This window comes from Psittacula echo (assembly GCF_963264785.1).
Source record: "Psittacula echo genome assembly, chromosome: 15".
Taxonomy (NCBI): domain Eukaryota; kingdom Metazoa; phylum Chordata; class Aves; order Psittaciformes; family Psittacidae; genus Psittacula; species Psittacula echo.
In genome coordinates, this window is record NC_137751.1 from 10,300,431 (window position 1) to 10,315,188 (window position 14,758).

General features: G+C 51.7%; 1 protein-coding gene across 1 annotated transcript in view; it reads right to left on the reverse strand.

Moving 5' to 3' along the window:
- GTF2IRD1 (GTF2I repeat domain containing 1) overlaps positions 1-14,758 on the reverse strand; it is a gene marked incomplete at both ends in the record, with an annotated part of 41,308 nt that overhangs the window by 23,493 nt on the left and 3,057 nt on the right. Inside the window, 8 exons of the mRNA XM_080629990.1 lie at positions 1,262-1,382; positions 3,796-3,821; positions 5,051-5,234; positions 6,338-6,421; positions 7,330-7,419; positions 7,824-8,116; positions 9,256-9,439; positions 12,957-13,103. Of these exons, the coding sequence (XP_080486116.1) occupies positions 1,262-1,382; positions 3,796-3,821; positions 5,051-5,234; positions 6,338-6,421; positions 7,330-7,419; positions 7,824-8,116; positions 9,256-9,439; positions 12,957-13,103 (1,129 nt within the window). The remainder of the gene's footprint in view (positions 1-1,261; positions 1,383-3,795; positions 3,822-5,050; positions 5,235-6,337; positions 6,422-7,329; positions 7,420-7,823; positions 8,117-9,255; positions 9,440-12,956; positions 13,104-14,758) is intronic.

A 14,758-nucleotide genomic window follows, 5' to 3' on the forward strand; every position in this document is an offset into this window, starting at 1 on the left:
CAAAAAAGTGGCTGAAGGATGGTTTTGTGGCTAAGCTTTAGCTGAGGATTCTGGAGATGTGGGTTTAATTCCCTGTCACACCAGGGAAGCAACTCAGGCTGGGACCCAGTCCAGCCAAGTTCCCATTGCAGACATCTCCGGATGAGGCTTTCGTCCAGTCCCTTCGTTATTGGGAAGAGAAACAGGCATGTGTAGGGTGTGATTCCTCCAACCCATTTTAAATGGTTGGAAGGGGCTGAATCACGCAGTGCACTGAGCTTGCAGCTGATGAAAGGGGCTGGAGTCACTCAGCCAGCCCTGGTCTCTCAGAGACACTCAAAGTAGCCACCACCCGCCTGCCTCTGTGCTGTAAGGCCCTGCTTCACAGCACAGTGTTTGGGGGTGCTGAACACTGACCATTTCAACCCATGTATGATACTAATACACAGAGCAAAACATCAGCCACAGAGACCTGGTCCAGGCAAGCCAACCCAGCCATCCATGACCTCAACATCCTTCGCATGCCCGTGGTTGACTCTTCTTCACCACTTCACCACTGAGGTGAAGCCACACACGTGAGGAGTCACCTCCTTTGGCAGAGCTCGAACACAGCATGGCTCGTATGACACCAACAGCTCTCATGTGCAATGGCGCAGGGAAGCAGCAACAGGATGCTGTGTTATGATGCTGGCTGAGGGTGAATCTTCAGGCCATGCTCTAGCACTGGACATCACCCCTGCAGATCATCCCAGCCTGCATGGGCACAGCCCCAATTCCATCAGTTTTGTACAAAATAAGTTTTGTACAAAAACTGTGATGGTGCTGAGGCGCTGGCCCAGGGTGCCCAGAGAAGCTGTGGCTGCCCCATCCCTGGCAGTGTTCAAGGCCAGGTTGGACACAGGGGCTTGGAGCAAGCTGCTCTAGTGGAAGGGGTCCCTGCCCGTGGCAGGGGTTGGAGCTGGAGGAGCTTTCTTCCATCCCAACCCTATGATTTATGAAAATCAGTGATTCCAAATTTGGCTTGCAAAAGGCCAGGGATGCTCGGCCTCCTCCTGTGCTGGCCAGCTGTACCACCACAGTGGGGTTTTAAAGAGGCAGGAAAGCAAATCCCCTTTTACCCACCCACCTACACCACCTCCCTGACTGCAGCTTACTGAATTGCACCCATCACACCCTCCCCAACCAATGCACAAAGCAATAACCTCCTGTGTGCATTAATGGCACCAAAACAACCCTTCGGGGGATGTCACTTTGCAGTGGCTGGGGAGGGAGCGTCTCTTACCTGCTGTTGGCCTGGGAGGTCCCCACCAGGTCCAGCACAGCCCCACGGTGCGGCTCAGGGGAGATCTCCCCGGGGGGGCTGGAGGGCTCCTGCTTGGTTGGATCTTTGGTAAATTTGCTTCCTGGTGCCGGGTGCGGGTTGGAAGGAAAAGCAAGACCCAGAATTAGCAACCAGAGATGCAAACGATGCAGCTTTTCCACCTCCGCTTGTTTCCCCCTCCCAAGCCCAGAGCTGAGGTCAGGGTGGGGGACAGGTTTTCATCTGCTTGCAAAGAGAAGGGTGCAGCTTTCACTGGGTTTACACATTATAATAATAGCAAAATGCTTGTTTAAACCTCTGTATATGTCAGGGCATGCTGGGAAGCCCTGCTAGGGATGGAGCATCTCTGGAAAGGGGTGGCTGCCAGAACAGGATGCGTTGAGGCTGGGAAACCCAGGCAGGGCCGAGGGTCATGGACCAGTGGTGCAGGAGCAAGCCCCAGAGTGGGGAGAGCCCTGTCCCAAGGGAGGGGATGTGCAGTACTGGCAGGAACTCGGCAAAGCCCAGAGCAGTGGTGACACAAGCAGCCTTGTTCTGTACCCCCAACCCACATGCAGTGGGAGGAATCTCTGCTGGAGCAACACAGAGAGGGACAAAAGCATCCTGTCACCATGAAAAACAGCCCCTCTCCCTTCCCTGTTCCTCAGCAGCCTGAAAGGAGCCGAAATGCAGCCTCAGTAATGACCTTGGAGATGAAAAGAGTGATCTGAAGGCAGGGTAGGAAATAAAATCGGGCAGGGAAGGTGAGCAAAGAGCTGAAGGATTAGTGCTGGAGGAAGGAGGGAATGAAATTACACCACGAGGCTGCAGAAACCACATCGGTGTCTTGTTAAAATAGCTGCTGCCAAAGGCCCTTCACTGGTCTCAAAGCGCCATCGTGATATCCCCACCCTCCTAGAAAACATCCCATCCATGGGAACATGAAGCCTTTTTCCTTTCAGCTCCAGCCTGCAAGGAAGGGCAGGGCTCTGGCAAGGGGAGCAGCACCAATATAGAGTCTTAAAGACACTATTTATCTACCAAAAGTCCAAAAGACTCCTTTTAATTTGTGCTTTCTATGGACCAAATCTTGTTCTTGCAGCAGCGCAGCCTGCCTGAAGCTGCTACCCAGGGGAGTAGCAAAAATAGGTTTCCTAGCAGTGGTGGGTATTTTAATTAAAGGGTGAGCAAAACTGTACAGGGAAGCTTTGGGATACTTTGCAGTTGGCAACTTAAAATACAGCTCTGCTCAGAAAACAGTGTCTTTGCAGAAATGGCACCTCCTGACTCAGCAGATGCTTTTTTTTCCCCCTGCACAGTCAGATTTGCTGACACGAATCACAAAAACACAGGTTTAATGTGTTTTGCTTCTGGTAGCCCTGCAGGGACCATGCAGGGGAGGGGGAACCACCACCCACCCCAGTCCTGCTGGGTTTGCTTCCTCATCTCCTCATTTCCATCTGCACCTCCCTGCCATGTAACCCCCAAGCTTGCAGCACCGATGTATGCGATGCCTGCCCATGGATACCATGCAACCATGATGGATTTACAAGGAAAACCCAAGCATCCCAAAACACAGTTCAGCACTTCATCCCTTGGAGGAGAGCTGAAAGAAACCCTTTTCTTCAGGAAAAAAAGTCATTAATGGGAATGGAGGCACAAAGAAATCCCCCCTATGGAGGCATGATGCTGGAGGTCCCCTTTGGGTGGCTCTGGGGCATCATCCCCAAGGAGCATCTTTGGGTTTGGGGCAGCCATGGGGCCACAGAGGTTAATGTGGCTGGTGGAGATATTTGAGGAGGTGTCTGGAAAGCTGCCAATGTGTGGGGTTGGTGGCTTGGGGGAAAAACCCCAAACAGCCACCCAAAACACGTCTTTACTTGCCAGCCAAGCCCAGGCAATCTGGGAGCGGGGCTGGGAGGGCACAAATTCAGGTACAGTGCCATGCTTCAGACAGGTATCAAAGTGGTGGGATGGGGGCATCAGTTCCTGTCTCTTTTTATTTGCCAAGAAGCACTTGGCCTGGCTTCTCCAGCACAAACCAAAAGGAGCAAAAAACACAGGGCAAAGAAAGCCAAAGAAACTCCCTCCCTGGGGTTTTGTCACTGGATTTGTGTTGTTTCTCTGTTAGAAACAGTCAGTGGCTGGATGATGCTAGCACTTCCCAGCCAAAAAAATAGAGAATGATTTACCAGTGAGCAGTGATTTTAGTTCCTCCTGCAAGCACAGAAACGTGCTGCATGCTGCCTGTAGCTGCCAGCTCCGCCTGGCACAGGGAGCCAGGGAATTCTTGCCTTAACCCTCAAAACACTACCTAAGGGGTGCACTGTGCACGCACCGACCCCGGGCAATCTCAGCATGCCTGGGTGTAGGGCACAAACAAGGCTTCTCCTCATCAAGTGTAATTGCATGTGTCCTGCACTTTTGATGCTCAGAGATGATATTATTTCAACTCGGCTTCCCTGGATACTCTTTCAGTTTGGTGGCCAATAAATCAAAGGATGCGGAGGACATACCTGTAAAAATTCTCTCGTCAAACATCCTAGGAAGAAAGGGGAAAAAAGGGATTAGAAATAGGTGCTTCTAATGGCTGAAATTTAGGTTTTATTAATGAACAACATTAAACCAAGTCAAAATTGTAATTTTATTCATTCTCTAAAAAAGGGAATGAATTTTTCAGCTAAAAAAAGCCTTACAGCCTGTTGTGCAACCAAGCAATCTTGCAGCATATGCTTTTTAACTAAAGCACCTTTAAATCTGCTTCTAAGTCATTCTCTTAATTTAATGCAGCACTATAGGTTGGCTTTAACAAAAGAGGCAGTAGGACTGAAGTAGCTGTTGCTGGACCTTCACTTCAGGATGCAGACCATTGACTTGATGGCACCCATCTGAATATCCTATTTTAGTGCCACACACAGCTTTGCTCATGGGAGCAAAGTGTGCCAGGGCCATATCCTGGTGCCTGATCCAGTCTGGCACAGCCCAAGTGCTGAGGGACAAAGTGGCTCCTCCAGCAGCTGACATTGGAAAAGCTAATTCCTTGTAGGATGCCTGAGTCCTGTTGATGTCAGTGTTTCAGCCCTCGTGGGAGGCTTAGCTGGGGTTTTTCTGCACCATGAATTCACACCTCTAGCAGGGGAATAACACAAGTGCTGTAAGGCAGGGGCTGAATTAATATGTTATAAAGCAGATTTTCCTGACAGAGAAGCAAAGAGGGGTTGCACAGCACAGAGGTAACCAGGAGCACATCCACTGCTCCTACTCCAATGCAAATGCAGACACTAAGACACAACACCCTGCTTGTAGGCAACACATCCTCATCATCATACACACAGCATGCCTATAAGTGGTCACCGCAAAACACAGTGGAGGAGAATCCCTGTGCATTGTGAATATGGATGTTCCTCCTCCCACCCGGAGGCACCACTCCCATCCACCAAATGCCACTGTGCCGTGATCAGAGGTCCCATTACCACCTGAAATGCTTGCGTGGCACTGGCAATGCCTGTATGGACTTACAACAGGGTGATGGGGCTCGGCGGGTGACTGCAGTATGGCTGGCCCTGCCACATCCTCACAAACAAGGAAAGAGGGATGGAAAACAGAAGTTTTTTGGGAAAAAAAGAACTGAACAACTCTAGCTCTTTCCCATAAAAAGAGAGTAAAATGAGGTTTGGGTGTCAAAACCAACCCTGTGATGATGGAGAGAACAGCTTAAATCCCCGACCCCCTCAAGGCCATGCACTCTTCCCTGCCTTCCTCGCCACCCACCTTTTGATGACAAAATGGATGTTGTGCCTCTCCTCCAGTATCCGCTTGAGTTTGGGGACGCCGTAGGTGCAAGGCCTTTTGAAGGGTATTTTGTCCGGGATGCCGATGATCTCCACCGCCTCGGGGTCACAGGCGATCTTCCGGTACGGGACGGGGACCATGTGGTCTAACCCCAAGGCTTCGGCTGAAAGGGGAACCCATGGTTTTCACTTAAACGCGCACTTTTCCTTCTACAGATGATAAAATGGAGGTATAAAGGCTTGAACTCGAGCAAGGTGAGTGCCTCCTGCCCTCTTCTTTGCCTGTCTCAGAAGAGGAGCCCCAGGAGCAGTTCACAGAATGAATCATAGAACGGTTTGTGTTGGAAGGAACCTCAAAGCTTATGTAGTTCTAACCCCCTACCTCGGGCAGGGACACCTTCCACTAGACCAGGTTGCTCAAAGCCCCATCCAACCTGACCTTGGACGAGGCAGAGGGGAGACAATGGAGAAAGAGACTGGACAACAGGGAGACAGCGCAGCAGCAAACAGCGTCCTCCAAAACCTCCAAATGCACCCAGTGTTGTTCAAACCAGGGCTGCGGTGGCCCATGGCCCACTCCAACCTCCCTGTGACTGCAGCAGGTTCCTGAGCTCACAAGTTGCATAGCACATATGTAGATTATAAGGTACAGAGCTCATCTATAGCCCATCTATAACCCATAAGTTGCACAGCACATACACAGGTTTTAAGTTATAAGGCTCATCTATAACCCATCAATAACTCAGGAATTACACAGCCTGATGGGGACAGTACAGGCAACAAACTCCAGCCCATCAGCCCATTCCCAAGCAATTTCCCAAGCTTACAGCTGCCCAAACACCCAGGAACTAATCCAAAAGGCAAGAAGAGCACCATCGCCACCCATAAGCCATGCAGGTGGGAAAAAAGCAGCTGCAATCACGATAACCTTCTTTTTTCCCTGCTGCATCCCACTGCTCCCTCTTGCCTGCAAGCACCGATGGTGCCCGGGCACTCTGATCTGGCCTTCCACACTTCAAACCAGGGCTGCTTTACAGCCCAGCTATAAATTCCTTGACGGTGGGGGGGGGCTCCAAATGGAAATATTGACATAACCTTCATCAGACACCCAGAGCCTGGGAGCTGCTGAGCTGAATGTGTTGGGAAGAGAAGGGAGCTCTAGCATATGGCTTCTGCTGCTGTGTTAGGGAACAAAACTGATTGCTACATAATGATATGCAAACCACAAGCGCTGCAGATGCATAATGGGATATTAACTCCTACTCACCATATCTGCTGTTAAACAGAATTTGCACGCACTCCCTAAGGGTGTTGATATCTTCAGTTTCTTTTATAAAACTGTCCCACTTATCTATCAAAACAAAATACGAGAAATAAGGAACTTCCATATGGTTTGTACACAGCAGATGCACTTTTCTCTCGCGAAGCGCTGGGAAGCAGGAACAAGACTTTGCTGCTCCAAAAATAATGCTTTTCCTCTTCCTGAGTGGATTTTGCCAGGCTGGCAGAGAAGGTCTGGGGTTCCCCAGCCCCAAGCAACCTCCCCTGCAGCCATGCACGTACAAAGCAGGCTCCTAAGGAATGACCCCATGAAATTTCTCAACCCTGAAATGAAAGACCCTCTGGGACAGAGCAAACTCAACCTGAAATGCACCTTTCAAAGGCACGGCCATTTCACAGAGGAGCTTTTCTCATCTCTTACTCTTTCCCAGCTTCCCCACCCATGTTTTTTCTTCTTTTTGATGCAGGCAGGCAAGGGTTTTGATGTAAAAATGTCAACATTTTTAGGTTGCATTTCCCTTTAGTGGGGTGGAGGTGGGGGAATGGCACAGTCTGCTCCCCACTGCTGATCCCCCCCCGGCACTGCTGCAGAATCACACTGGGATGGGTGGGTGTCACTTACTTTGAACTAACTCCAGGCTTTCAGTGGGTATTTGCTGTTTGCAGCTCAGGCTCAATGGCCTCACCCAAAGCTGTGCCCTCAATTCCCTGTGCATGAAGCAGGGATGGGATTTCCCAGCCAGCCAGCAGTGCCTGGGGACCAAGCACCGTGAAGATGGCAGGGATGGAGCCAAGCAAGGAAGAAAGTCTTGGCTGCAAGGCTGAGATGCTGCAGCAAGTAAAGGGAAAAGATCCCCCATGGCAGCATTTCCAGCACCGCCAGGTCCCTGCAGAGCATGGGGAGCGACCGGGCCAGGGTAAACCCTATCCCTAAGAGGTGGCTGCTGGTCACTTCCAACATCAGAGTGGGACACGGACCTGTCTTGTCGTGGACGATGGAGAAGAGGATGCGCTTGGATGAATGCACGTTCTGGATGAGGGGACCTCCAGAGACCGACGATTTCTGTCCTGGACAAGAGGTGAGACAAGGAGAAAGGGCTGATGAGACCCCGACCGATGCTTTGGGCACCCGAACAACACCCTGCGGGCTGTTCCCCGCTGGTGACGCTGACTTGACCCTTCTGGCTCTCCTCCATGCACCCTGGCTTGTGACAACCCGGTGGGGCCATGGCCAGATTGAACTCCCACCATGATCATTTCCCCCTCCAGCCTCATGGCGCAGCACCCGGCATTCCAGGGCAAGAATGGATGTGCATGCCATCGGCACCTCACAGGCACCCGGGGAAGGGCTGGGATCCGCTCATCTCCATAAGGGCCAAAGCTTTGCCACCGACTTTCATCCGAGGACCACCAAAACACCCTGTCAGCGCCGGGGGGGTGCCCTCGTCTGAGAGCAAACTCCAGGCTATTACCACAGCAGTCGCTGTACTCCTGTGAGGAAGGCACCTTCAGCTCTCCCGCGGGCCTGGGCAGCAGCGCCTCGCCGGCAGCGCTCGGCCCGGATGACACCTCTTGCTTTAGGTCTACAGCCATCGGGGTGGGCAGCGAGATGCCGTACAACAAGTTGGTGACGGTGACGGTGTCCTGGCTGCAGGATTTGGCCATGGGGCCGTTGGCACCAGAGTCTCGTCCACCCTTGGGGGTGAGGGAGGTACAACTCAACTCCACGCTGGGGTTTGGGTCTCGGCTGGGCTCATCCATCGGCCTGAGGGGATGGAAGGGAGAAAAGGAGGGGAAAAATAGGTTCCTTTGGGTTCATGGCACTGATAAGCATGGACAAGCAAGGGTGCAGAGAGGGAAGGACAAGGCCAGGTTGAGCAACATGGTCTAGTGTGAGGTGTCCTGTCCCATGGCAGGGGGTTGGAACTGGCTGATCTTAAGGTCCTTTCCAACCCAAACCATTCTACGATAAGGAGGGTGGAACACGCTGCACAGCCAAGCTCTCTGTTTAAGAAATTACAGCCATCATTCAACCTTTTGAGCTTCTTCAGGCATCTGGACCTTTTTTGTCTTCTTTAAATGGAGCAGGTTGGTCTTATGGCTTATATTACCTAAGGCAAAGCTGCCTAGCCCCGCAGCCCGGTGAGTTTAAGGAGTAAAATGATTGATGTGATCATGACTCCTTGACTCCATTGCCTGTCCCAGCCCCCAGGACGCGGGGTATGTTCAAGGGGACCTCAGTCAGCCCAGGGATGAGCTTCGGATTGAGGAAGCTCGCATGCTTCACATGAGACAGGCGGCCGTGAGCTCACTGACGGCTCAGATTCTGTGTCCTACTTTTAGCTGTCTCAGCCTCATTTTCCACAAGTGCAGTCTTCAGAGAAGGTATTTGGTAGCGCTCAGCATTTCTCTGAATGGATCCAAGGTGCTGCCAGCCAGGCAAATGCAGGGGGAAAGCACCCAAAAACTGATGAATCCCTTGTGAAAACATGGCCAAAATGGGGAGATGGCCCCACTGTGGTCCCCTGCCTCCTTCCTTGTCTGGTGTTAAAAAGCCCATTTCAGCCTGAGAAGAAGCTTGCAGCATTTACACTGGAAACCCCTCTGGAGACAGAAAAGCACTTAGCTTACCGCAGCGGAAATTTTGGCAGAGACACATAAAGTGCTGTGGTTAATGGGCACGTTTATGTGCTCTTATTATAGGAACAAGTCCGAAATGGTCTCGAGCCACCCGACACTGATGAACCTCTATGCAAGGCCGGGTTTGGCACAGCTGGACCCAGGTTTCTGGGTCTGGGGGAAGAAGATGGGACATGGGAAAGACCCTCCTGCCCGCTCCACACAAAATCTCTGCCATGCCAAGGGCTCGCTGCCCTCCCACCCCTTGGGGACGCCCAAAATAACCTTTTTAGCCTGAAGCGGATGCTGTGGCTGTGCTCCAGGATGGCCATCAGGGACTTCACATCGTACTCCATGGGTTTCTTGAAGCTGATCCCCTCAGGCAAACCAGCCACCGCCAGCGAGCCCGGCTCTTTCAGGAACCTCTCGTAGGGCAAAGGGACCACGCTGCTCTTCCCCACAGCTTCACCTGAGGAGGGGACAGAGTTACACACCGACGGACACCCTGTGACCCCAGCCATGGCTGAGCCGGGCTGGAGGAGTAAATGCAGGAGCAAGAGATACCAACAGATACGTTATGAGAAGAAAACCTGTTCCTACCTCTGCACTCATCATGCAAGGCCCTGCAAGCCCTTTCTAAAAGAGGTAATTAATAAAAAGCTCGCAAAAACCAATAAGCGGATGTCTCATCTTTCGGGTTGCACGGTAAAATCCTCAGTTGGGGTCACCTGGCACAAGCCCACCCCATGTACCAGTGAAGGATGTGGCTGCTGGCACGCCAGGAGGGAGCTGAGAGCTGTCAAAGGAGGCTGAAGGGCTCGCACTGATTTTTATCTCACGTTTAGTGAGATACTCTGGGAACCTTATTTTCAGTTGGTTGTCTTATTCTACCCCCTGGAAGAATGGAAAGTACTTCGATTGCTGTTGCTGTCAGGCAGCGTCAGCGCACTTTGAAAGACAAGGGAAAGAAACCCAACCCAGCAGTCTCCCTCCATCCCACTATTCACAGGCAGCAGGAATATCAACGCGCATCGGCACAATCACCTCCAGCAGCCCAGACATCTCACCCACTCCCCTTGATGAATGGCCACAGAGTCCCCCCATGGTTCTGTTGTACCTCTGACACCAAAATCTCCCCAAGGAGCTGGGAGCAAGCTATTTCCCCTTCCCTAGTGGCAGAAGAGAACCAGCAAGCATCACAGCTATACAGAGATTTTCTAAACCAGCTAAAGAGCCCACATATGGCCAAACTGGGGATGCTTACAGCGCTCTCCAGGCAAGACACCATAGCAAAAGCAGCTCTCTGTGGAAAAATTACTTTGGAAACCAACCCAAGTCACTGCAACCAATAAACCTGGTGCTGAAAGCACGAAGCAAGAAGCAACAGCCATGAAGGAATGCAACCTGTCTGGCAAAGCAGCGTCCAGATGCAGAACATCTGGCCACATGGCAATGTATCTGCGCCTTTGCTTCCAAGGTTGAGGGGCAGGCAGAGGAGATCATGGAACATTTAAATAGCAGTAGGATTTTATATTGTTGATTTTCCTTAAAATCTTTCTTCTCTCTTCTTTAAAAACCGAACACCAAAAGATTTTACTCAAACCCTGGAAATCTTGTGCTGCTGTCAGCAAGTCCTTATTAAAAGTGATTCCTTCAATATGTTCTTTGAAGGAACGCGTGATAACTAACAACGCGCAACTTCCATGAGCCATCAAGGTTCCTTATAGGCGGGATGGAGACTGTTTTAATTAAGCCAATAACAGAAGTTTCCAAACGAACCTTTGAACCACAACACCATGAGTACACTTTCTACAAGCTGACGGTTTCCCTGCCCCCAGGCACCAGCTCTAGCAGCTTCCCACCTCCCTCCATCACCTCTCTTTGTGATGGGAAAATGCTCCTGATGCCCAACAGTGGCTCTTTATCAACCCAGCACTCAATAACTCCCCGAACATATTTTTATGGGGAATGTGTTACTGTCAAAGTGACCTTCACCAAGGCCCGCGCTGCCGTGCACAGGCTCACGGTTTAGCGAAAGAGAGACAATAATCATCATTAATGCCTGTTTAATAGAAGGCAGCAGTAATCAGTCATCCTGTTGGTGTGGAGATTACCCGGCTCTGGAGGGAACACACGAGCTTTTTGACTGAGCATTTGCTAAGATTTTTTGTTTCCAGTCCCTGTTGATGGGAGGTGACTGAAAGGATAAACCCCCCCCAAAAGCATAAGAAAGATAACTCCTAATTTCAGAAAGTTCTCTCGCTGTTGGAAACAGAATCGCCCTGGGGCACCTATTATCTCCTCCGGTATTTCTTCGCACTCAACCAAGAGAGGCTCTTTCCCAGTGGGCACACGAGAAGGGGAGCATCCACCCAGTGGGTTTTGCCATGGAGCAGCTCAGGGATGGAAACAGCTGATCCTACTGAATCAGCAGCAAAGGCAGAATCACACCCAGTGCCAGAATTACACCCAACACCAGGCCAAAAAGCACTGGCCCAGGGATGCCCAACCTCCTCCTGCTATGGCAGTGCTGGCCGCCCTGGGTTGGGGACCAGGCCAGATTGTCCCCACGTACATCCGTGCACCTTGACAAGGTAACGAACATCACAAACTCATCCCAACAGATGGCCCGCCTGCCTCCTACACCAGCACAGATGCACCCTGAACAAGCTTTTCTATGCAGTTATACATTTATGGTATGCCATATATGAATAATTCCCATGTTCCCAAGAGGCCTGCAAAACCTCCGAAACAGCCTCCCTACCACATTCCCTTGGCTCTTCTGCATTGCTCTTTCCTTCCCACTCGGGTCCAATCTTTTGAAGGTAGAGAGAGGATGTGATAACCCCCATTAACAGGAATATTGCTTCCAAGCCCTTTAAGTGGTTTCAGAAAACCTCAGTGACTGTCTGTCCCTGGGGAAGGGATGCCATCTCCCTCTTCTATCTGCGAAGCCCGTGTCAGGCGCTGGTGAAGCAAGCGCTGAGCATCAGCCAGCAGCAGCAAATCTTGCCTGAGAGCACAGGGCAGTGGTGGGAGCATTCATTATCCCACTCCCATCGTGAGGAAGTGCCCATTCCCAAACCCTGCACACAAATAGGGGCAACACCTAGGCTTCAGGCTAAAGGAGACCCGCACAGCCCCAGAAAGGCTCAGTAGCACACCCCAAATCCGAAACCGTGATGGGGAGCTTCACCCAGGAAAGCTGGTCCAGCCACACAGCCTGAACTCCCCCAAAGCATCATGCTGGGCTAATGCAATCCACTGAGCATTACGGGGGAATATCGGGGCCCATTTTCACAACCCCACTTTGCTTTTCCTACTCAGGCCAGCACAGCCCTAGAGGTGCTGCTGGGGGATGACCTGGGAGCATAGCCACTCCATGAGGACCTCCCGAGTAAGAAGAAGGAGCTGCTGTGGCTCGAGCCTCTGCAGATTGGGCCTGGAGGGAGCTCTGCAACCCACTGGGTTACATATCAACAGCCATATGGTCATCTACATTTTAATTGCAGAAGCTTTATTGCTGGGGATGATGCATGTGCTGGAACGGCACCAGCTCGTCTCTTGGAGCTGGGGCTGCCTGCTACAGAAATCATCTTTTTTCCTTTTAAATAGACTTGCCAGGGAAAGGGATGAGAGAGTGCAGAGCCCCAGCAGCGCTTGTGAAAGAGGTGCTGCAGACACGGCGTCAGGCATAAAGGTGTGCTTGAAAAATCTCACTCAAGCTATGGCAGAGATTGCTTCCCCCAGCACAGGGACTGGTTTTGCCCAGTTTGGGGCACTGGGAAGTGAAGAAGCAGTGGCCAGATCCCACCTCAACACAGTGCTAACCCTACGCAGGAGCACGTCCCACCACACTGCCGCTGCCAGGCGCCTGCTCCATTGCCAGGGAGCCAGGCTGGGGCCAAAAGCCGCATCCGACAGCGGCGCCGGGCAGAGCCCCGGGGGCAATCCAAATCCCCAAATGGAAGCGTGAAGGTTCTTACTATAAAGCACATCAAACACTTCCTCTACCATCTTCCTGAGGAGGTACACGTCTGATCCCTGGTCCGGGGAGACCCTGAGCACGCTTCGCCCGCACTCCTTTGCCTTCTTCTGCACCTCTGCGTCCTGCTCCTTCCTCTGCTGGACTCCTGTGGGGGGGAGAAGAGAAAACAGGAGATGCTGCAATGAGAAGAGGGCTCATGGGTGATGCTGCTCATGCTTCTGAGTGGCTGTGAAGTAACCAAACCCACTGGCCAGGTTACATCACGTTTAGCCAGGGCTGGATGCATCCCAGCCCACCAAACCCCAGGCAAGACAGGGTCCCATTGGCACCAGGCACGTGGGTGTCCCAGGTCTCCCACTCACCCCAGTCCCCCAGCTAGGAGAGTGCCACAACCCCAGACAGCCCCAGACGTGCAGGGGAAGGTGGTGGGATAGGTAGTCACCCCATTGTAGGGTTGGTGATCCTATGTGTGCCCCCCCTTCCATGGTTTTACCCACTTAGCTGCACTGAAACTGTTGTGATTAATTGGGCAGCACGTTTCTTTTCTCTGGTTTCAATCTGCTTAGCCTTCAATCTCTCAGGAAAAGAAAAGCCGCCTTTCTCAGAGGCTTTTTTACCCTTCAGCATCACGTAGCTTGGTAATACCAGCTATTTCCTGCTAATTTCCCCCATTAAACCTCAAATAAAGCATATCTTCGGCAATGACTTCCTTGCATCTCTAAACGCACAGAAAATTAAACACTACGAGTGCATTACTGCCGTTCTATCCAAAGCAATTCACAAGGGATTTTCGGTGGCGAAGGACTAATTCCTTCATCATCCTCGACAGGCTCCTGCTGGTGATGAGCCCTGGATGCTGCCTGGCAAGCAAGTAGGAGCTTGTGGACCCCTCCTGTGGAAACAGCCCATGGCTGGGGCATCATGGGGATGGGTGCGAGAGCCACCCAGAGTACCCCAGAACTAGACATAAGAAAGGGGACAGCCACCCAACACCACACAACCCCTGGATAGCCCCACAGGCCTCCCACAGCACAGGGAAACGGGCCCTGGAAAACTATTTTGGGGTGTTTTACCAAGGTGGTGCAAAGCATCTGCATCCACATCCTCCTCCAACTGACTCTCCCTCTTGGCCGGGCACTAACTCTCCTCCATTGACATTAATCCTGATCACTGTCAACTTCCCCCTTCCACCAGGAAAGGCTGAGGCAGAGGTTCAGATAAAGGAGAGCGTTCAAGCGAGGTCTGCGCGCCCAGAGAGATAAGAGGCTTCTTACATCTCCCAGCGATGTCTGCTTTAGATTAATTCAGATCCTTTCTAAGGGGGCAGCTAGACCATAAATCAGAGGCACTTCCAGGGATGCTTTCCACTGCGTGCCAGTCGTAAGAGCTTTATGGAGCAGAGTTGAGCCTGGGCCATTTATAATTCAAGACAGAGTTATCACGTTTCACCCAGTCTCCAGCATCAGTCTCATCGCCTGAACCCCAGCGTTAAGATTTTGTGCTTTCAACCAGACGTGACCATTTCATTCTGACAAAGGTGTAAATGAAACCAAAAGGGAGGGGAGTCAGGGTCTAATGTCGGGTGCCTTGCCCTAGCACAGCGGTAGGTCCCCAGCCACTCTATATGTATATGCATTTCTAAAAGTGAGATATACAGATGCTCATCAATATTGTGAGCAATAAGGAGACACAGTTGGCATTTGATATACAAGAGGGAGCTTCCTCCCGTTGGCCACCTTGCTGCTGTTCACCTCTCGGGTACCTCCCTGCCTCTGATGGGAGGTGGGAAAGGGAGGCAGA